Source organism: Phoca vitulina, unplaced genomic scaffold (assembly GCF_004348235.1).
Source record: "Phoca vitulina isolate PV1807 unplaced genomic scaffold, GSC_HSeal_1.0 scaffold52, whole genome shotgun sequence".
Taxonomy (NCBI): domain Eukaryota; kingdom Metazoa; phylum Chordata; class Mammalia; order Carnivora; family Phocidae; genus Phoca; species Phoca vitulina.
Window position 1 is genome coordinate 82,287 of NW_022589755.1, and position 22,353 is coordinate 104,639.

The following is a 22,353-nucleotide window of genomic DNA, read 5'->3' on the forward strand; positions in this document are numbered from 1 at the left end:
GCTCAGGTCATGATCCTGGAGTCCCGGGATCGAGTCCCACATCAGGCTCCCTGCTCAGCAGGGAGTCTGCTTCTCCCTCTGACCCTCCTCCCTCTCATGCTCTCTGTCTCTCATTCTCTCTCTCGCAAATAAATAAAATCTTAAAAAAAAAATTAAAAAAGATTTATTTATTTGTTTTAGAGAGAGAGAGCACACAAGCAGGAAGAGGGGCAGAGGAAGAGGGAGAGAATCTCAAGCAGACTCCCCACTGAAGGAGGGCAAGGGTCCAGCAGGAGGACAGCTGGTAAAAGCAGGACTGGAGAGGCTTCTGCCTCAGTTGCCCACCATGGCAAGGAAATACTTTTTAGAGAAGCCATGGGCAAGGGACCTGAACAGAAAACAGTGAACAAATCTAACTAAACAAATTTAACAACATGTGGGTGGCACAGAAGCCTAAGGCAAAGTGACCCAGACCTCATATTGTATGATTCCATTAATGTGAAATGTCCAGAACAGGCTAATCTGTAGTGACATTAGATTAGTGGTTGCCTGGGACAGGGATGAGAATAGGAACTCACAGTGAATGGGTGGAAGTATCTCATCGGGTACAATAGAAATGTTCTAAAACAGAAGAATGCTAAGGGTTACACACGTGGTAACTCTACTAAAAATGATTGGATTTTATGCACACTGGAAATGGGAGAATTATACGAAAGAGTTGGTGTCCAAAGGCAGGTAAGGCTATGTTGGGCCACCCCAATGGTGAGGCAACCTTGGGATGGTCGATGTGTGAAGATGTCAAATCCTCTAGGCCCAGGGGGCTCCAAGGAGAAGTGATTGAGGAACATTGATTAAAATAGAGGGGCATCTGGGTGGCTCAGTTGGTTAAGCGTCTGACCCTTGACTCTTGATTTCGGCTCAGGTCATGATCTCAGGGTTTTGAGACTGAGCTCCGTGTCAGGCTCTGCACTCGGTGGGGAGCCTGCTTAAGATTCTCCCTCTCCCTCTGCCCACCCCCCATCCTCTCTCTCCCTAATAAAAAATTTAAAAAATAAAAATAAAATTAAAAAAATAAAAATCCCTGGGGCAGCTGGCTGGCTCAGGAGGAGCATAGGACTCTTGCTCTCAGGGTGGTGAGTTTGAGCCCCAGGATGGGTGTAGAGATTATTTAAAAAAAAAAATTAAGTAAACTTTAACTTTAAAAAAAGTTATTACATGTAGGGGCGCCTGGGTGGCTCAGTTGGTTAAGCGTCTGCCTTCAGCTCAGGTCATGATCCCAGGGTCCTGGGATCGAGTCCCTCGTCGGGCTCCCTGCTTGGCGGGAAGCCTGCCTCTCCCTCTCCCACTCCTCCTGCTTGTGTTCCCTCTCTCGCTGTCTCTCTCTGTCAAATAAATAAATAAAATCTTTTAGGGGTGCCTGGGTGGCTCAGTCGGTTAAGCGTCTGCCTTCAGCTCAGGTCATGGTCTCAGGGTCCTGGGATCGAGTCCCGCATCAGGCTCTCTGCTCTGCGGAGAGCCTGTTTCTCCCTCTCCCCCTGCTCTTCTCTCTCTCTCTCTCTCTGTCAAATACATAAAATCTTAAAAAAAATTTTTTTTAAATAAATAAATAATAAAAAATGAAAAATTATTACATGTAAAAAAAAAACAAAACCAGAAACATTAATCTGGCTTCAGTAGATTGGTTAAACCAGGGTGGGGACGCGAGGCCTTGAAGGAACATTAGTACCCAGGTGTGCCACCTCCAGGGGCTTTCTCCTTTGCCTATAAGCCGGTTAAGTGTCTGACTTGATTTTGACTCAGGTCATGATCTCAGGGTCATGAGATTGAGCCCCACGTTGGGCTCCACACTCAGTGGGGAGTCTGCTGGACATTGTCTCCCTCTACTCCTACCCCAGCTTGTGCTCTCTCTCTCTCAAATAAATAAATAAATCTTTAAGAAAAAAAAAACAGACAAAACAAGAACATTTGGTGATTTGGGGATGTGAGTGCTCCAGGTGATTTGGGGATGTGAGTGCTCCAGTGTGTGCTATATTATACTTCGTGTTTGTTGTTTTTTTTTTTCACTTTTCAAAATTAAATCAAGAGCCCAGTACAAGACCCGGTGCAGGGACCCAGAAGTGACAATGGCAGCTGTGTTATTATGATTATTATTTCAGTTTAGGTCTCCTACTTCCCCTGTGATTTCCTCAGGTCTCTGTCCACAGACTAGCAGGATGTTCTTGTCTTTTACATATGAAAGCAAATTAAACCTTTTCTCTCTGTGTTGCAAATATTCCTCACCCCATTTCCACCCCCACCCCGTCCTCAACAGTCCTTGATCCTTGTCTGGATGTTTCTGTTTTGGTAAGTCCTGTAGGCACCTTGCTTTATCTGACCCACTGCTCCTATCACCTTCATACACTCTACCAGGGCCTGGGTCTGGGTCCCCTCCAGCCCTCTCCCAAGCTTCCAAAACCTTACGGGTATAGAAATGGGATCGTGTTGGGGCGCCTGGGTGGCTCAGTCGTTAAGCGTCTGCCTTCGGCTCGGGTCATGATCCCAGGGTCCTGGGATCGAGCCCCGCATCGGGCTCCCTGCTCAGCGGGAAGCCTGCTTCTCCTTCTCCCGCTCCCCCTGCTTGTGTTCCCTCTCTCGCTGTGTCTCTCTCTGTCAAATAAATAAAATCTTAAAAAAATAAAAAATAAAAATAAAAATAAAAAAGAAATGGGATCCTGTTACTGGCCTTCCCCCACCCCAAAGGGCTCATTTCCTCAGGCTTGTCAGGAGGGCTAAACCCTCCGCAGCTGGTACCTGCCTTGCCTGGGACCTCCTTCAGCCTCTACCCGATCTGCCTTGTACTGGGAAGCATTTTTCCAGAGACGTGCTTTGTGTCTAACCCCCGGGCCAAGGGGAAGCTCCTGCCAAACTGAGGTGTGTACTTGAATCTGAAACCTGCTGGGCGCCTGGGTGGCTCAGTTGGTTGAGCGACTGCCTTCGGCTCAGGTCATGATCCTGGAGTCCCTGGATCGAGTCCCGCATGGGGCTCCCTGCTCAGCGGGGGGTCTGCTTCTCCCTCTGACCCTCCCCCCTCTCATGTGCTCTCTGTCATTCTCTCTCTCTCAAATAAATAAATAAAATCTTTCAAAAAAAAAAAGAAAATGAATCTTGAAACCCGCATCCCACATCTGGCACTATCCAGCCCCAGTAGGGTAGGGCTAGGCTTGTAGACAGTGGGACCTGAGCAGTGCTTTACCTGTGGGCAGGGGCTGCCACAGAAGGAGACCCTGCGTGAGAAGCTGGCCAGTAATGGAGGGTGGAGGGAGGTTAGGAACCCTGACTGAGCCAGGAGCAGGGACTGAGCCTTCTGACTTCTGACCTAAGCTGTGTGTGTGGTTGTGAGGGGTGGGTGGGTGGGTCAGGGGTTCCTGCCTCTTGGCAGCTGAGGAGGCCCAGTCAAGGGGTAGCTTAATTTCTTCTCCTTTCATGTGTCTGTGACCCTTGCAAGCTCACAGGTTCTTCCCTTGATGGTCCGTCAGCCAGTGCCATCGGCCCCTTCTCATCATCTCCTGCCTCTAACACTCTAGGACGTGGCCTAGAATCCCCCATACTTGCAGGCCACGTTGACCCCTCCTTGGCTTATTAAACCTGTGTCCTTGGATACACTATGTATTCCTCGAAATGCCCCCACAACCACAGTGATAAGGTCTTTGGAGAGGAGAGGAAAGCAAAATACACGTCTCCTCCAGGCTTGTGATACTGGAGGCTGCAGCTCCCACCTCCCTTGCTGCCTGAGACTGGTCAGAGTTTGTGTTTCTCCCTCCTGCCTCCTACTGGGCCAGGTCCTCCATCTCACCCTCATCCACTAAGACCTCCTCTGAAGCCACCCATGTCCTCTCCTTCCTACCCTGAATCTGTCCCCTTCTGGCTTTCCCTGCTGAGGTCTGAGTGGCCTCCTATGTTTGCTGCCCCACAAGATCCACTGCCCTCCCCATGGTCCTTTAAACATGCAGATGGGACTGTGGTCCTCCTCCTCTCCCCCCGCAACTCCGCAATCCCCATAGCAGCTCAGCCCACAATTCTCTCACTTTCCTCACCTTACGGAGGGCCACCGTCCCTCCTCAGAGCCCTCATACATGCCTTTCTACCTGCCTGATGTTCCAGCCATGTGTCCGGATGATTCATTCCCTTTCTCCCCCCCCGCCCCCCCAGAGTCCCTCTGCTTGTACGATACGGTAATGAGACCACCAACACAGCTGATAAATGCTTGTAAGGCAGAAAGAAATGAAGCATTCAGCAAGGGAGAGGCAAGGGGAAGGTATTCATCAGATGGGAAAACAGTGGCATTTATCAGAAACTTACTATGTGCAGGCCTTGAGTCTCTGGCAGCTATATTCATTTTCTATTGTTATTTAACAAATTACCACAAACTCAGCAGCTTAAAACAACACCCACCTATTTGCTTACTGTTCTGCAGGTCAGAAACCCAGGCAGCATCCTCTGTTCCAGGTCTCACAGAGGCTGCAATCAGGTTTTGGGCAGGGCTGGGCTCTTACGGGAAGCTCTGGGGGAAAACCAGCTTCCCGGCTCCTTCAGGTAGTCAGCAGATTCCAGTCCCATGCAGGGACTGGAAGTCCCTATTTCCTTGCTGGGTGTCATGTGGGCCTCTTCTCAGATTCTAGACTCCCCCATGTATTTCTTGTCACGTGGCCCCCTCCAGCTTCAAAGCCCCTGGAGTCCTTCTACTTCAAGTCTCTCGGCTTTTAAAGGCCCTATGATTACCTTGGGCCTACCCAAGCAATCAAGGATCATCTCATTTTAAGGTCAGCTGGTTAGTAACCTTAATTATATCTGCCACAGACTGTAACTATATATAAGTCCTGGCCTGGAATCTTGGAGTGGGCGCTTTTAGAATTCTGCCCCCCCTATAGGAGAGGACTGACAATGTCCCAGAATCCTGTGCAATCAGGCCCAGGACAGGGTGAAGCTGCTGTTAGCACCTCTCTTCCTGTTTAGGTAGTAGTAATAGCAGCAGGTATCTGTCAAGGTGAGGGACACAGATGACCCCCACCTCTACAGGTCCTGTGACAGAAGACAGGGAGGTTTGAAGTCAGGGAGAGTCCCCAGAGGAGTAGTGGCAGCTGAGCTATGTAGGAGAGTGCTACAAAAAGAGGGAACAGCACGGGCCAGCCTTGAGGCAGGCAGAACCAAGGCCCTGAGGAATGAGGAATGACAGGATGGGAGAGGGGCTACTGAGGTTGGATGGAGCAGACCCAGGGGGCTGGGCAGGCCATTCTGACAGGTCCAGATTCTGAAGGACACTGAGGCCATTAGACTTGGGGTTTAACAAGATTCCTCAGGGCACGGGCCACGGGATAGGCTGCCAGTGGGGACAGTGGTTCCCCTCCTGACCTTCAACACATCCACAATGCAGCTGCCCAAGGTGGAAGGCTGGTACTCTGATCTTGTCCTCCTACTGGAGGCTAAGCCAGCCCCCCTCCCCCCATGCTGGATTCCACACCTGCTGCACAAGGCATAGGGCCCACCCAGGTCTCAGGGGATCTTCTGACCTTTTTGTCCTCCTGACTGCCTCTAGCCCCCATGAGCAAAGTGTAAAGCTAGGCCAGCCCACCACTCCAGCCTCTAGCCTGGTTCATAGGGTCCTAGATACCAGCCCCATCTCAAGGTCCTTGAAAACCGAGGCTGTTTCCTCTGCCCGCACAGCTCTTCGCACATATTGTCTCCTAAACTGACATCTGATCTTCACCGCCCTGGCAGACGCACTACCCGTCTCACCCCTGCCCTTCTTCTGTTCTGAGGTGTGTCCCAGAGCGCTGCGTGCAAAGGCACTCAGTTCAATATCCATTCATACTTTTGTTCACTACTCGCCCTGGGGCAGGCGGGCCTGGTGTGTGTGCGGGGAGGCAGGGGGCATAGAGACAGGCTGCCTCCACCTTCTACCTGGGACCCAGGCTCAGGGGCGGAAGGCGGGAGCCAGAGGCTGGGGTGGTGTCTGCTCCCTCATTCCGCTCGTAGCCACGGGCGGGAGTGGAGGTAGGCTGCAGGGATGTCTCTGCTCTGCACGCAGGGCTGGAATCCGGCGGACCAGGGACAAGCCCTACGGCTGGTTCCACTCATGCTGCGGGCAGAGGGCCGTCACCTGGGGTCGCAGCGCAGTCCAAGCCAGCCGAGACAGGGGGGTCGCAGCGCAGTCCAAGCCAGCCGAGACAGGGGGGTCGCAGCGCAGTCCAAGCCAGCCGAGACAGGGGGGTCGCAGCGCAGTCCGAGCCAGCCGAGACAGGGGGGTCGCAGCACAGTCCGAGCCAGCCGAGACCTACCTGGGGCTTCGGACCGCCTTCCCAGCCTCCGTCGCGGCGCTCCAGCTCCAGTTGCAGCACCGCGGCGAGCGCACGGGGGCGTGGCCCACAGATGGACCGCGCAGGCCCCGCCTCGTCCCTGTGCCTAGGGCAACGCCGGAAGCGTGCTCTGGCCCAGACGTTCCTCGCTGCCCCGCCGCCCGAGCCTCTGCGACTTGAGTTCCGACTCTGACTAGAGCAGGAAGTGCGGCCTGGCCGCGGCGGCGGATCGCCATAGAAACACCGGAAACGTGCTCTGACCTAGCGCTTCCCAGCCCCACCGCGGCTGCAGACTTCGGTTCCGCCGGCGTCGCCCCCCGAAAGTGCGGCCTGGTCGGCGGTGAGCGGCAGAAGGCCAGGTCCCGGCCGCGTGCCTGAGGAGGAGCCGGAGGTGGGGTCTGGCGGGCATCCCCCTGCTGAAGGGCCCACGGGCAGGCCGGGGCGTGCCAGGGGAGGGGCACCGGCGCTAGGCTTGGAGCGCACGCTGTGGACGTGAGGGGGCGCTGCAGGGTGGGGGCATGGCTCTGGCGATCGCGCGCAGGCGGGAAATACAGGCTGGCCGGGGTCTGGAGCGGGTGCAGCCCGAGCGTCTCAGAGAGGGCCTCAGGGTTCAGGGTAGGGCGCGAGCAATTGAGCAGAGTATGGGAGAGGGTGCTTGGAGCAAAGTGTGCGGCGAGGGCAAAGGCGTGGCGGCCAGACTGCGGCGCCATACCCGGGGGGGGGGGGGGCCTTTGTTCTGAGGCGCCGAAAAGGCCCTGCGGCATCTGGACCGAGAGATAAGAGACCGGGAGCAGGGCGGGGGCGGGTCGGAAGACGCAGGCTTTAAAGGGTACGGTCGATGCGCAGGTTTCCGCCCCAGTCGCCCAGGCACGGATTTGAAGTTATCTAGTCGGTGGGTGAATAAAGACGGGGAACGGGCTGTGGCGTAGAAAACAGCACGTGCAAAGACTTGGCTTGTTTGAAGAGTTGCCAAGAATTAATTCGTCGCCATGGAGGGCTCTGAGCCCAGGAGGGTCCCGATCTGTCAGGTCTGAACAGGCTCCCTCTGGCTGTCGCGTGGGGAATAGGCCGGGGGGCGGGGATCACAAGGAGATGGCTCCATCAGCCTCGGCCGGAGGTACCGGGGCAGTGGCGGAGTGCGAAGTGATCTCAGGGTGAGATGTGGGGCATGCAAGAAACGGAGGGGCTGGCCCCAAAAGAGGAAAGGTGATTTGGGCATGAGGAACCGGAGGGGGGTGAGTCTGAGACCCCATTAGACCCGAAGGGTTAAGAGAGGCTGCACTCCGGGGCTGTGTGATCCAGCCTGAGCCAGGCTGGTGGAGAGTGGGTGAGTGTCAGGGTGCGTCCTGTGTCCGACTGTCCTCCCCTAGACTGGAGGTGCGTGTGGGCTGGGTGCAGGATGAGCCAGGTATCCCATCTTTGTTTGAAAGACGGAAGACTGAGTCCTAGTGAGCATGGTGCCTGCTTGGCAGGTGAAGTAGCACAGCTTCTCAGATTCCCGGAGTCCCCTGGGGGATGGTATCCCCTCCCCCTTCCAGTGTCTGAGGGTGGGCAAATTAAGTGGAATTAGGAGGTCAGAATTTTGACAAGAATCATGCTGATACGGAGGCAGCTGCTGCACCACGTTTGCCCTCCAAATCACACACCCTGCAGGATCCACGCAAGCCCCCTCTCTATGCCACACACACACCGCGTGCCCTACAAGCCATATCGAGATTCCAAGAACACCAGGCTGCAAGAGGTACCTCCCTACCTGCGGTGCTGGGGTTGGCGAGAGACCACGTATTTTTCTCTTATGGGGCACTTGCCAGGCTAGTGCCCAACTTATTCTCAACCCTTTGTGACTATGCACACCCTGAATCGCTTAGTCCAGGAGGCAGGCAGGGTGTGCCACCCCACCCCAAGAACACCTCTGTATACACTAGTTAACCCAATTCCAAGCCAACAGACCTGGGTCTCCACAGGACCTTGGATGCTCCAGGCTTAGGGGATGTGGCAAAGGAAGATCAAAAAGAAGCTGCTTGGGGAGGAATCACAGCCAGCCAGGGAAGGGAGTGGGTAGGGTGTGGCAGCCAGTTCTGTATGGGGGCCCCTGCAGTCTTCTCCACAGAGCTGCCCCCTGGGAGGGGGACTTGGGGAAGGTTTATGGATTTGGAATTAGGGGAAGGGTTGGTGGGTGGGCCACTATAGGGGAAGCTGAGCTCTGGACCCTCCCCTGGGGAGTAAGCAAGACTGGGAGGGAGGCAGAGCTTTGGTATTCCCAACCTTCTTCCAGGGGTGTGCCCGGGGCTCCGAAGGCAGAGCTGCAGAGGCCCTGGAGACGGGGTGGTGTTTGGTGAGTCCTGTGTCCTGTGTATGGGAACAGGACTGCCAGAGGCCTTTTCGAGAGGGCTGAGGTTCGCAAAGCCTGGGGCTGTGGTGCGCCCATGGGCCCTGTCCTGCAATAAGGGCTCAAGGGACAGGGACAGTGGGGCGGGGGAGGGGGTGGGTGCCCGGCTGACCCCCCTCTCCCCGCCCACACCCCCTCATCCAGTCCAGATGGCGGCGGCAGAGGCGGTGCACCACATACACCTGCAGAACTTCTCCCGCTCGCTGCTCGAGACCCTCAACGGGCAGCGGCTGGGCGGTCACTTCTGCGACGTGACTGTGAGGATCCGCGAGGCTTCGCTGCGTGCACACCGCTGTGTGTTGGCTGCTGGCTCGCCCTTCTTCCAGGACAAGCTGCTGCTCGGCCACTCGGAGATCCGTGTGCCGCCGGTGGTGCCCGCGCAGACGGTGCGCCAGCTCGTCGAGTTCCTCTACAGCGGCTCGCTTGTGGTGGCACAGGGCGAAGCCCTGCAGGTGCTCACGGCCGCGTCCGTGCTGCGCATCCAGACCGTCATAGACGAATGCACGCAGATCATTGCCCGCGCCCGCGCGCCGGTCCCGGGCGCGCCCGCACCCCTACCCACGCCCGTGCCCCCACCTCTTGCACCCGCGCAGCTACGCCACCGCCTGCGCCACCTGCTTGCCGCGCGCCCTCCGGGCCACCCCGGTGCCGCGCATAGCCGCAAGCAGCGCCAGCCAGCGCGCCTGCAGCTGCCCGCGCCCACTGCGCCCACCAAGGCCGAGGGGTCGGACGTCGACCCCGCCCTACCGGCGCCCCCGGACGACGGCGGCGATGGCGACGAGGAGACCGATGATGAAACCGATGGCGAGGACGGCGAAGGCGGCGGCCCGGGAGAGGGCCAGGCGCCCCCTTCCTTCCCCGACTGCGCCGCCGGCTTCCTCACCGCCGCCCCTGACAGCGCGTGCGAGGAGCCGCCTGCACCCGCTGGCCTCGCTGACTACGGCGGCGCCGGGAGGGACTTCCTTAGGGGGGCGTCGGCTGCCGAGGACGTGTTCCCGGAGAGCTACGTGTCCGCTTGGCAAGATGAGGATGGCACCGCCGCGGAAGCCTGTCCCACCGAGACCGCGGCTCCGCCTGACTGCGTCCTGTCGGGATCCCGCGTCCCCGGCGTGAAGACCCCGGGGCCTCCAGTCTCGCTTTTCCCGTTTCATCTGGGCGCTCCTGGGCCACCTGCGCAACCTTCTCCCGCGCCCTCCGGCCCTGCTCCTGCACTCTCCTCCGCCTTCTACCCCGCGCTCCAGCCAGATGCGGCCCCCAGCGCGCCTCCAGGGGAGGCGCCGGCCCCGCCCGCCGCTCCCGCTGTGGCCCCCTCGGCCACCCCTGCCCGAGCCCCGGGTGCCGCCGAGCCACCTGCCTATGAGTGCAGTCACTGCCGCAAGACGTTCAGCTCGCGGAAAAACTACACCAAGCACATGTTCATCCACTCGGGTGAGCCGGGATGGGTCTCTGAGCCCCTTGGTCATTGGAGATTCAAGCCTGAGGGGGGACTGGGCACTGGGCAAGTTGGGTGGAGGCACTCATGCGGTTCTGATGCTCTTTCATGACCCCAGGGGAGCCTGGAAATTGAGCCCCAAGTGCAACGTGTAGGGGGGAGGGGAAGCCCCTCCACATGGAGAAGCAGGCACTTCTGCATCCCCTACCTCGATTTAGTGGTGCAGGGGGAATCCTACCGCTGGGTTAGGGAGCAGGAACTTGCCCAGAGCTTTTGGGAAGCTGCCAGTGAAGCCTTTACTCACCGCGTTGGAGCTTGGGATGATCAGGAGGAAAGGAGCCTTGGCAGGGATATATAGCCAGGTTGGGGAGCAGTGCGGCAGGGAGCCTCCTGGGTCTTCTGGCTGGCTGTGGGTCCGGTGGCTGGGTCTGGATGTGAGGGAGGGTGAGTTCGCTGGCCTAGGGAAAGCGTGCAGAGTAGGCAGAGAGGTGCCCTGATCAGCGCTGGAGGACGGAGGTGGGGCTGCATAGTGGGGACCCCACAGCTGCAGAGGGAGGGAAGGGGAGCTCCTTGAAGACCATGGAGAGGTCCCCTAAAACCTCAGCTGGTCTGGGAGGTGCTCTGCAGTGGCTGAGGGAGAGACAGAATGCTAGGGTGGACCGGTGGAGATTGTGGAGCTAGAGCCTGAGGTGGTGGCTGGCAGGTCCTGGGTGTGTTGCAGGGTGTGTGGGGTTCTCCCTAGGGGCTCAGGTGGAGGACAGGGGTATGGAATGTCAAAAACTGCTAGCAGGGCTGAACTGGATGTTGTTAGGAAAAGCACAGATTTGGCTGGAAATCCTGTGGGAGTGGAATGGGGAGTTCTGCAGGGCCAGGAATTTGGGATTTCACTGTGAATGGTGGGGAGGGCATCAGTGTTCTGAGGTGAGGAGTGACTGAGATGGGATTTACAGTGTAAAATCCCCACCTGGCTGTCCTGGAGATGAAGGGGAGAGGATACAGGCATAGGTAGAGAGCCTGTGCTGCCAGGGGCCAAGGTAGTACCAGCCAAGATTTGCCAGCTTTGTGCCTCTGTAGCCAGGTGCCAGGCCTGGTTGGTCTGCGGGAACCCCTGCCCAGGCACTCCCTGCCCAGGCACTGCCCTGCAGTCCTCTGCCACTGAGATAGGTTTTTTGTTAATACCTGATGACTTTAAGGGCCACACAGCCTGCGCTGTCACCCCCAGGTACATTATAGCTGCCAGCAGACGAAGGTTCTGGGCAACAGGGGCTTCCAGTAGGAAGGGGCACGTGTGCCTGTGTCTCTCCCAGTGTAAGCCTAGCGGGCCTTGCCAGACTGTCCCCAGAATGGTGGCCAGCGATCAGAGAGTGCTCCAGGGGCATAGCAGGAGTGGAGGGAGGGCAAGTCCCTGGAGGTGGGGGGAGACCTCAGTGGTCAGTCCCGATGGTCAACGATGTCCCAGACCAGCAGGATTCCCTGTTGGGAGGGTACCTGTTAGAATTGGGGGCGCCTGACAGTGGTATCCCGGTAGGACGGTAAGGGTCTGGGAAAGGGGCGTCCCCGCTGAGTGGGGAGACACACTGGGTCATGTCGCGGCGGGGGGAGGGGGTGTCCCTGCTGGGCAGGAAGGTCCGGGAGGGAAGGGAGTGTCCCTAATGGACAGGGGGATTCCGGGTTGATGGGCAGCCCGGGAGGAGAGGGGAGTCCCTGCCAGACAAAGATTCCCGGGGCGGGGCCCCTTCCCAGCTGACATACGTGCGCGGCATGCCCTGTCGCCCACAGGGGAGAAGCCCCACCAATGCGCCGTGTGCTGGCGATCTTTCTCACTGCGCGACTACCTGCTGAAGCATATGGTCACACACACAGGCGTGCGCGCCTTCCAGTGCGCCGTCTGCGCCAAGCGCTTCACGCAGAAGAGCTCGCTCAACGTGCACATGCGCACGCACCGGCCCGAGCGCGCGCCCTGCCCCGCCTGCGGCAAGGTCTTCTCACACCGCGCGCTGCTCGAGCGCCACCTGGCCGCGCACCCAGCGCCCTGATCCAGTTGTGGGCCTGGCTACGCCCACCGCAGGATTGACCACGGTCCCGCGCAGTAGGCCACCCTCTGCCGGGTTAGGGACCTCCCGTGGAACTAGGCCACAACCACCGCGGGACCGGTAACATCCCTGCCTAGACGCCCGGACCACATTCCCACCACCAAACCACACTTTCCCCAGAGCGCAGGCCTTCCCTCTGCTTCTACCCTTTCCCCCAGACCTGACCAGGGGTCCGGCCTGCCTTACTCCTCTCCTCCCTCGTACTTAGACCCTCCTGACGGTGGCAGGCTGGGGCTGGGTTTGGTCAGGGACCCGACCACCCCTGAGAACTGGATCATCTCCAGCCTAAACTCAGAGACCCTTGGGCCAGGGCCAAGATTTGTGGCTTGAGTGGGGTGGGTTCTGGAGCTGCTCCTCTGCCCCAGTGTCGAGCTGGGCGTGATCCCTGCCTCCCCACCGTACCCTTTCCTCAGTCTGGCGTCTAGGGGGCTCAGGTGGACCCATCATGGACTGGGACAGGGCCTTGGGACTCCCACTCTCTAATAAAATACTGGGGCCATGGGTTCCAAACTCGGAAGCTGTGAGCTCCCAGACCCGTGCATTTCTCATCATCACAGACTGGTTGTGGGCCTCGGGGCTCAGTGCCCCCGTCCCTGGGCAGCTAACCCTAACCTCCCAGGCTCCCTGGGCAGAGACAGGATGATCCACTTGGCCGCTCATGCCTCTGTTCTCCAGGAGGAAGTGGGATGCACATATGACTGGCACTTGGCTCTTCTAGAGCCCTTGGTCCTATGGGGAGAGGTACAGGCCAGCCCTGAGGTGCATCTGGAAGAAGGAAGCCATATGTGGGAAAGATGCAGACTTCGAGGCCCTTCCCGCCGGAATCTCAAGGCCCTTTGGACTCTAGGCTTCCCCTCCCCCATCCTGATGGGCATGATGGTTGAGCACCTTACTTTGGGGTGGGGGGGAAGGTGTCCAGGGAGTCTTTGAGGCCAGGCTGCCATGTGGGGATCTGAGCTCCAGGATGCCTACCCTGGCTGGTAAGTTCTGAAGTGCAAGGCGGGGGGTGGGGCAAAAGGGGAGAAGCAGCCAGGACCCCTGGGCTGCTAACCAGGGGGCTGAAGGTACTGATCCCTGGTAGCAAACCAGTGTCACAAGACCCCGCATCAATTCGGCTGCCAGCCCAGAAAGCAGCCACTCTTCTGCTTCCAGAGCATTGGCGGCACCTGACCATGGGCACCCTGTCTTAAGGATTTGGAGCAGGTGGAGAGGGGTTTGAACTGAAGACCTGCGGGCTCCCAGGTCAATGGCACCGCCTCTCTGAACTCCCCCTCTGTGACTGCCTCCCAGAGGTGAAGGGCTAAGGCTTTCCGGTCCAACCATTGCCCACGTTCCGGGCGGGGGGAGTTTAGCCTCCTGAACCCCATGGATGCCAGGGGGTGGGGCAGACTCAGCCCAGCATATGGGAGGGGGTGGGGATATCAGAACTGGGTTTGAATTTAGGCACTGAATTTGTTCCTTCAACTATTTGCGGAGTGCCAGGCACGTACCTGGCTAGAGGTAGGCACAGTGAAACAAGTCGGGTTAAAAAGGGCTGGGGGGTGGAGTCCTGAGGCCAGAAGCCTGGCTGTCAACACCTCCAGGGCCACTGTCAGGGGGTGGGGGTGGGGGCGGGACTAAGGGGTCAGAGATCTGGGCCAGGCAGCCCCTGGCAGAAGTTACTAGCAGTCTGTGGACACTTCTCTGAGGAGGGAGCGGGCGCCATGGGCATCTGGCTGCGACTAGCCTTGTTACTGTTGGTGCTGCGGGCTCTGGGGCAGCCCGCGTGGCCTGCGGCTGTGGCCCTGGCACTGCGCTGGCTCCTGGGAGACTCCATCTTCTGCGTGCTGCTCGGCCTGGTCCTGCTGGCGCGGCCCTGGCTCTGGCCCTGGATGCCCCACTGGCTGAGTCTGGCAGCCGCGGCGCTCACGCTGGCCCTGCTGCCCGCACAGTCGCCCCCAGGGCTGCGCTGGCTGCCTGCAGATATGGCCTATATCGCCGGGATCCTCCGCCTGGGCCTGGTTGTCAGAGCGCGCATGAGACGCCACCCGCCCGACACCTTTGTGGATACCTTCGAGCGACGAGCACGAGCACAGCCGGGTCGCACGCCCTTGGTGTGGAAGGGGCCAGGGAGCCGCTCGGTCACCTTCAGGGAGCTGGACGACAGGGCATGCCAGGCAGTGTGGGCCCTGAAGGCTGAGCTGGGCGGCCTCACAGGCTTGCTTGGCGGGGAGTCGGCTGCCCTCCTGGTGCTGGACGCCCAGACCATTCCGGCCTTGGGTTTGTGGCTGGGGTTGGCCAAGCTGGGCTGCCCCGTGGCCTGGATCAATCCGCATGGCCGGGGAGCGCCCCTGGTGCACTCAGTGCTGAGCTCTGGGGCTCGGCTGCTGGTGGTGGACCCAGGTGAGGAACCCAGAGGCTAGAAGAGGACAGAGGGTCCTGGTGGGGGGCTAGGCAAGGAGATCCTTGCTTCCTACCTACCCTCACAGGCAATTACAGTCAAAGCTTAATTGCTGGAAAGTAATTTTGAGGGCACCAGAGGGTTTTTTTTCATGTTTGTTTCAATCCTTTTTTTTTTTTTTTTTTTTAAGATTTATTTACTTTAGGGACACCTGGGTGGCTCAGTGGGTTAAGCCTCTGCCTTCAGCTCAGGTCATGATCCCAGGGTCCTGGGACTGAGTCCCGCGTCAGGCTCTCTGCTCAGTGGGGAACCTGCTTCTCTCGCTGCTTGTGCTCTCTCTCTGTCAAATAAATAAAATCTTAAAAAAAAAAGATTTATTTATTTATTTATGTTAGAGAGTGAGCAGGGGTAGGGGCCAAGGAAGAGAGAGAGAGAACCCTTGAGCAGACTCCCCGCTGAGCGCAGAGCCCCATGCAGTGCTCTCAGGGTTCGATCCCAGGACCCCGAGACCATGACCTGAGCTGAAACCAAGAGTTGGCTCAGCCTGACTGAGCCACCCAGGCGCCCCTGTTTTAATCCTTTTTGCCAACAAATACTAATTATGGGGCTCTATCTTTGGGTCTCGGGTCTCCCCTCCTGACCTCAAATGTGGGCCTTTCCCCAATTTCTCTTCTGACCTGTCCCTGCAGACCTCCGGGAGAACCTGGAAGAGGTACTTCCCAAGCTACAGGCAGAGAACATCCGATGCTTCTACCTCAGCCATTCTTCCCCAACACCAGGAGTGGGGGCTCTGGGGCCTGCTCTTGATGTTGCACCCACCGACCCCGTGCCCACTGACCTACGTGCTGGGATCACACCACAGAGTCCTGCCCTGTTTATCTACACCTCAGGGACCACTGGTGAGGGTGCCCAGCAACCCTAGCCCTGACCTCTGAACCCTAATGCTGCCCTAACCCCAAGCTTGACATGTGCCTCAAACTTGACCTCTGAAACCCATCCTACCCTTTGATTGTGACACCTGGCCTGAACTCTGACCCCCAATGTGTTTTGACTGGTCAGTGCCAGAATCTTGCCTCTGCCCAGTAAACAGCCACTGAAACCCTACCTGAGCTTTGGAATTTACCCTCTGAACCCCAAATCCAATTTTTCTTCCCTGAGCCCACCCACTAATCCCCATACTTGAACACCTCCTAAGAGCCTCAAGCCCCTGACCACGGAGACCCACTCCTATGTGCTGTCCTTTCACCACCCACCCTTCCCACTCCATTCCCCAGGGCTCCCAAAGCCGGCCATTGTGACGCATGAGCGACTGCTGCAGATGTGCAAGATGCTGTCCCTGGGTGGGGTCACAGCTGATGACGTGGTCTACACAGTCTTGCCTCTGTACCATGTGATGGGGTTTATCCTTGGGGTCCTCAGCTGCCTGGAGCTCGGTAAGCCCTTTTCTGAAGACCCCTCCAATCTACGGGACCTCCAGACTCAAAGTCAGGGTGGAGCTTTCAGGCTAACAAGGCCCCACAGGTTACCCAGCACCGAAGTTGTTACCTTTGACAAAGGACACACAGCAGCACGCCCCAAGGCTACTTGAGCAGAGACTTGGTCACTTAGTCCCTAGTGGCTTTGCTGTTGTCAGAAAGTGACAAGCTGATATGAGTGCTGGGATAGTCAGTGAGGGTTAGGTGTTCACCAAGCATTCCATTGGGCTATCTTCCTGGACACCTGACTAGCAATTCAGACTGGGAACTCTCCCTATAAAACTCTTTTTGAATTTTTATAAAAAACTTTGAAACACATACAAATTTCTAAATATTTCTACATGAATTCTCATGTACCCACCATCCAGCTTCAGCCACCATCAGCATTTTGCTTTCAAACATACACAGTAAAGCAAAAGTAGAGAAAATAGTTTGATGATGTCTCACATATCCTCACCCACCCTGGACAATTGTTAACATGTTGCCAATCTTTCTTCATATGTATTCCCCTCTTTATTTCTCAATTATTTTAGAACAAATCCTAGACACTGTATCTTTTTGCTTATAAGTATTCAGTATGTATCTCTAACATACAAGGACTTAAGAACTGTCACCATAGTGATAATCACATCTGACAAAATTAACAGTAACTCTAATATCATCTGATGCACAGGTCATGTTTGAATTCCCCCAATGACATGTCTAATTGTTTTGTTTTGTTTTGCTTTTTACAGTTAAAGTCCCCTCACTGTACTTGCTTGTTTGTTCTCTGCTCCTCTTTCCCCTGCATTTCTTGTTAGACTGGAAATTTCCTCTAGAGACGTTAGATTCAGTTCAATTATTGGTGGCAAGAACCTTGGTGGGATGCATTATACTTCCTAATACATCACATGGAAGGCAGCTCATAACTGTTACCCTACCTTAGAGAGGCTAAGATGAATTGGGGAGCTGTATGTATGTGTGTATGTATGTATAGTTGACACGTTACATTAGTTTCAGGTGTACAATGTAGCAATTAGACAAATCTACACATTGGGGGGCTTTAATTGGAAAACTCCCTGTCAACCTTCCCCCTGGTTTTACCAGCTCTTGAAGACCTTTCCTGAATCAGGCATTTCATCAGGGGTTGCAAACAAAGTTGTCACTTTCAAGACCAGCATCCATTTTCACACAGAAGGCATTGTTTTTTACCTCCCTGCCAAAAATACAGCCTCAAAGAAGACATACACTTGCTACCTCACCAGGCACACGAGCAATTGTCCCTTTGGGTGCAGGGATGATAATATTTAGCTTGCAGGGTTTTTTGAGGATTAGGGTTGAGGTAGGGAGAGTGCTTTCCACAAAGCCAGCTGCAGAGGAGGTGATCAGCTAAAAAAGGGTCACTTTCCTGGAGTGATAAGTAGTGGCCTGTAAAATTTATTAATCCATGTGTCCATCCTTCAAGACATCCTCCCACCAACTCATGCATCCATCTACTAACCTACCTCCTCACCCACCCACGCATCCATGCCACCACCAATCCATCTGCCCACTCATCCACCCACCTATCTATCTGCCCAGCTAGACATTCATAAAACATTTATCATAATCAAGAGTGATTAATATTCATAGCGCTTATTTAGCAGTGCTCACTTTGTACCAAGCATTGAGCTTGGTACACATTCTGAAGATAGAATGCAAACCCATGCCCACCTATGCTCTTCTCATGTGGGTGGTCCTAGCTGGGTCAGGGACACACAGATGAGCTCCAAATCCTGTGCTTCAAAGGGCCACAGTTAGGTGATCAAAGCAGCTTATCACAGTGGCATGGAAGCATGACCTGAAACCCTTTCCTCTCCCCACTCAGGAGCAACCTGTGTCCTGGCCCCCAAGTTCTCTGCTTCCCGCTTCTGGGATGACTGTCGGCAGCATGGTGTGACTGTGATCCTGTATGTGGGTGAGGTCCTGCGGTACCTGTGTAACACTCCACAGGTGAGGGGCTAAGATTAGGGCTCCATGGTGAATACCTCAGGTATGATCCTAGATGTCATCTCAGGTAAAGGTTTCAGAGAGATTCAGGTACAGGACTCAAGCAAGGTCCCTTAGGTAAAACACCCCAGGCAACAGCCACAGTTAATGCATCCCACACAAGGTTTCCAATCATGGCTTCTATGATGATCAGCAGTGCTACCTTGGGCAGGCGACTTCACCTCTCTCAGCCTCAATGTCCTCATTTGGAAAATGAGGATAATAACTCAAAGGTGGTATCTGTGAGAATAAAACATATATAAAGTGCCTAGAACAAAGGATGATTCGGGGTAAACTCATTAGATGTGAACTTATCAGCAATGAGGTATGGATCCCAGATAAAATGCTTCAGGTAACTACCTCCAGGTAAGGCCCCCAGGTGTCTCCCCAAGGTGAAACTTCAAGTCACTCCCCAGTTTACCTCCAGGTAAAGGCCCCTAAGTAACCCCTCCAGGTAACCTCCCCCCAGGTAAAAGTTCCAGGTACTACCCCTACATAAGATCCTAGATATTTTCTCTAGGTAAGCCCTGGATAAGGCCTCCAGTCACCCCTAGGTATCCCTTCAGGTAAGGCTTTTAGGTAACTTACCCCCAGGTAACCTCTGCAGGTAACCCTCCAAGTACAGACTCCAGGTAACTACTCTCAAGTAAGAACCCTTGGTAGACTACCTAGGTATAGATGCCCCCCCCCCCCCATCACCTCCCAGGTAATTCCTCAGGTAAAGACCAAGACATAGCCTTCCTAGGTAAGGGTTCTAGGGCACACTCCTCTTCACTCTTCTTGGGATGTCCCTGCAGCGACCAGAGGACCGGACACATACAGTCCGCTTAGCAATGGGCAATGGACTCCGGGCAGATGTGTGGAAGTCCTTCCAGCAGCGCTTTGGCCCCATCCGGATCTTGGAAAGCTATGGCTCTACAGAAGGCAACATTGGCTTCGTCAACTACCCAGGGCGCTGTGGGGCCCTGGGCAAGATAAGCTGCTTGCTTCGAGTGAGTGGGTTGGGTGGGACAGTGGCCCTGATTGAGGCTGAGCCCACAGGACCTCTACTGACACTTCCCCACCCTCCACTCAGATGCTGTCCCCCTTTGAGCTTGTACAGTTCGACACGGAGGCCGAAGAGCCTGTCAGGGACAATCAGGGCTTCTGTGTCCCTGTGGGGCCAGGTACAAGGATTGGGAAACCTTCCCTGGGTGTGGGAAGGGCGGGGGCCATCTGGTCCTTGGCTGGAACAGCTGCCCAAAGCCTTGAGGTCAGTGCCCAGTGGTGGTGTCTGCTGCCCTCACCTCGTCTGACCACTGCCTGGGACCCTCTGCCTCTCAGCTTCTCAGCTCTGCCTGGCTCCTCTGCCTCAATCTCTTGCTTTACTGGGTCTCTGGGTGTCCATTTGTGGAAGTCATGTCCTCCCAGGCATCAATCTCTTGTCCAGTACCTTCTCCTAGGGTCTTCTCTCCTGGGGCCATGCACGGTCTTGGCCATATCTCTTTCTTCCCACCACCATTTGTCTCTGTCCCGTGTCCTTCCCTTGTTATCCTCTTTCTATTTCTAGTGGGCCCCCCAATGTCTCCTGTCTCCCAGTCTCTGTCTCCCCTCCCCCGTCTTTATCTCTAGGTCTCTCTCTGTCTCTTCTTTGGCAGGGTCTCGGTGATGAAGAGTTCACCATGGTTGGTAACCTCCGGCCGGGGGCTGGTGGGTTGTGCCGTTCTTGGCCATGGTTAATGCCCTAATTCCAACTCCTACCCCCAGGGGAAGCGGGGCTTCTGCTGACCCAGGTCTTGAGCCACCAACCTTTCGTGGGCTACCGCGGGGCGCGAGAGCTGTCGGAACGAAAGTTGGTGCGGAATGTGCGGCGCAGGGGTGACGTTTACTTCAACACCGGCGACGTGCTGACCATGGACGAAGAAGGCTTCCTTTACTTTCGCGACCGCCTCGGGGACACCTTCCGGTCGGGTCCCGGACGGGACTGGGGGAACGGGTGGCAGGGGCTTCCTGGTCCTTTGAGGGAGCCAGGCTGAAGAGGCGGGACTTCCGGACCCAGAGGGGCGTGGCTTCTCGATCCTGAAGGGGCCGGAGTTGGGCAGAACCACCTATCAGATCTTGTAGGAGGAGGGGCTTGGTGGGCAAGAGGCGGGGCCTCCGCTTTGCCACGGTTGCGTTCACTGGCATTGGATTCAACCCCACAGATGGAAAGGTGAGAACGTGTCCACGCGGGAGGTGGAGAGCGTTTTGTCACTCGTGGACTTCCTGCAGGAGGTGAACGTCTACGGTGTGTCTGTACCAGGTGTGGAGGATCTGCCTCATTTTAAACCTCCAACAGCTTTGTGGGCAGAGGGGTGTTTTCCAGATTTTACAGGTGGGAGAGCTGTTGGGGTACAGCCAGTGAACAAAGATGGGCCAAGTGAGAGGGTCAGCCATGGGCACTGTGAGTTGGGTGATCTGAGAATGACTGGCGTGTTCCCCAGGTTGTGAGGGCAAGGTGGGCATGGCTGCCGTGCAGCTGGTCCCCGGCCAGACCTTCGATGGTCAGAGGATGTACCAGCATGTCCGCACTTGGCTCCCTGCCTATGCTGCACCCCATTTCATCCGTATCCAGGTGAGCTCAGGGTGGCAGAAGTAGGTGGATGGGAGGTCTTGGCCAGGGCCTCACAGTCGGGTTATGCTTACTGCCCCTGCAGGACACCCTGGCAATCACAAGCACATTCAAACTGGTGAAGTCACGTTTGGCACGTGAGGGCTTCAATGTAGGCATCATTGCTGACCCCTTGTTCGTGTTGGACAATCAGGCCAAGGCCTTCCGGCCCCTCACGGTGGACGTGTACCAGGCTGTGTGCAATGGAACCTGGAGACTCTGACTATTTGGCCAGTCCACAGGACATCTGAAGTGGTAGTGCCCAATGCTGACTACCACTACCATTTGCAGGTCACCTCCCCCCACCCCAAACCTGCTGACGATCATCATGAATCCTAGCCTGGCTATAAGCCCCATTGCAGAGAGTGAGATGATGCTAGGCCCAGTAACGGAGTGAGAATAAACTTGGATGTATACACAGATGTCTATGTGTGTAGGGGCCAAGGGCAGGTAGCCCCAAGATGGGCCCCTTTGGCATAAAGATTATTTTGTGTTAAAAGCAATAAAACCCCAGCAGATTCAGAAGCTCTTTATCTACCCCACAGATAACTATATAATGACAGGGAGGAATTTAGCAAGACCTCTTTTATCAAATTCCTGTCCTCTTGTTTCTTAATGGCCCAAAGACCGTTTACCAAATATTTACTCTTTCATTTTCCTTTAAATTACATTATTTCCTATTGAATTCCCGGACATCTATACTTTTCTCAGTTCAGTATGACATGTACACCTCATTTTGCCTGTCTTTGGAATTTTATGGCTGTATATATTCCCCATATGTACCAAATTAAATTTTATTTTCTTCTGTTAACATGTCTCGTGTCAATTTGATTCTTAGTCAAGCCAGAAAGACCTTGAAGGGCAGAAGAAATTCTTCCTCCCCAACAGTGGATGGAGATACAAGCAAGGAACTCAGGGCCTAGTGCCTCCAGAGACCTTACTTCAGGGTCCCCCGTCTCCCTACCAGCCTCAGGGAATGGCTCTGTCTAGGCAAGGCCACCAGTGCAGGAGGAGCCAGGAGCCTCAAAGTCATTCCAGGATTGAGAGATGAGGTTCACTCTATCTATAGGTCTTTTTGTGGCCCCTGATGGGCTGACCCCAGGTCAGCAGATGTGGATACGGTCGGGAAGGTGTAAGGAGAAGTGCTATCGTGGTGATATGACAAGGACATTGGGCTAAGCCGAGAAGGAGGAGCAGCAAGTAACTGGGAAAAGAGTGTCCTTGGCAGAGTGCACCTGCAAAAGCCCTGATGCAAGTCCTGTGGGGAGGGGTGTGGAGCAGATCAGAGCCCTCTGGAAGATAAAGTCCAGTGTCCTAGGGGCCAAAAGAGCTGTAGGCAGGAGGATGCTTTTGCTGGTTTCAGGAAAGTGTTGTGTACTGTCAGGGGCTTTAAATGTTACTTGATCGTTATGGAACTATAGTCTGTGGGCCAAAGGAAAGTGAGTGGCAAAGGCTTTGGAAGTATAGTCCTCAATGTTTCAAGAATCAAAAGTGCGGGCGCCTGGGTGACTTAGTTGGTTAAGCGACTGCCTTCAGCTCAGGTCATGATCCTGGAGTCCCGGGATCGAGTCCCACATCGGTCTCCCTGCTCAGCGGGGGGTCTGCTTCTCCCTCTGACCCTCTTCCTGCTCGTGCTC

The 22,353-nt window shown here is 55.8% G+C and overlaps 3 protein-coding genes across 4 annotated transcripts in view; 2 read left to right on the top strand and 1 right to left on the bottom strand.

Annotated features, from left to right (window-relative positions):
* The window catches only part of TRIM28 (tripartite motif containing 28), a 23,217-nt gene extending 16,783 nt beyond the window's left edge, over positions 1-6,434 (bottom strand). For both annotated transcript variants that reach the window (XM_032388542.1, XM_032388541.1), the window contains exon 1: positions 6,294-6,434. The gene's annotated coding sequence lies outside the window, so the exon portion shown is untranslated. The remainder of the gene's footprint in view (positions 1-6,293) is intronic.
* Positions 6,435-6,774: 340 nt separating this feature from the next.
* ZBTB45 (zinc finger and BTB domain containing 45) lies at positions 6,775-13,862 on the top strand. The gene is made up of 3 exons (XM_032388611.1): positions 6,775-6,926; positions 8,845-10,128; positions 11,912-13,862. Exons 1-3 carry the CDS (start codon positions 6,830-6,832, stop codon positions 12,166-12,168), a joined length of 1,638 nt encoding a protein of 545 aa, XP_032244502.1. The 5' UTR covers positions 6,775-6,829; the 3' UTR covers positions 12,169-13,862.
* A 1-nt stretch (position 13,863) lies between these two features.
* On the top strand, positions 13,864-22,261 carry SLC27A5 (solute carrier family 27 member 5). Its single transcript, XM_032388643.1, has 10 exons — positions 13,864-14,607; positions 15,295-15,504; positions 15,880-16,038; positions 17,927-18,051; positions 18,885-19,079; positions 19,163-19,253; positions 19,834-20,032; positions 20,271-20,368; positions 20,550-20,680; positions 20,763-22,261. Exons 1-10 carry the CDS (start codon positions 13,929-13,931, stop codon positions 20,937-20,939), a joined length of 2,064 nt encoding a protein of 687 aa, XP_032244534.1. The 5' UTR covers positions 13,864-13,928; the 3' UTR covers positions 20,940-22,261.
* The last annotated feature ends 92 nt before the right edge of the window (positions 22,262-22,353 follow it).

Coding starts and splice junctions, on each gene's coding strand:
- ZBTB45 (XM_032388611.1), top strand. CDS start 6,830: ATGGCTCTGGCGATCGCGCGCAGGCGGGAAATACAGGCTGGCCGGGGT. Junction 6,927..8,844: donor AGAGGGCCTCAGGGTTCAGG/GTAGGGCGCGAG, acceptor CCCCTCATCCAG/TCCAGATGGCGGCGGCAGAG. Junction 10,129..11,911: donor GCACATGTTCATCCACTCGG/GTGAGCCGGGAT, acceptor TGTCGCCCACAG/GGGAGAAGCCCCACCAATGC.
- SLC27A5 (XM_032388643.1), top strand. CDS start 13,929: ATGGGCATCTGGCTGCGACTAGCCTTGTTACTGTTGGTGCTGCGGGCT. Junction 14,608..15,294: donor GCTGCTGGTGGTGGACCCAG/GTGAGGAACCCA, acceptor CTGTCCCTGCAG/ACCTCCGGGAGAACCTGGAA. Junction 18,052..18,884: donor ACCTGTGTAACACTCCACAG/GTGAGGGGCTAA, acceptor ATGTCCCTGCAG/CGACCAGAGGACCGGACACA.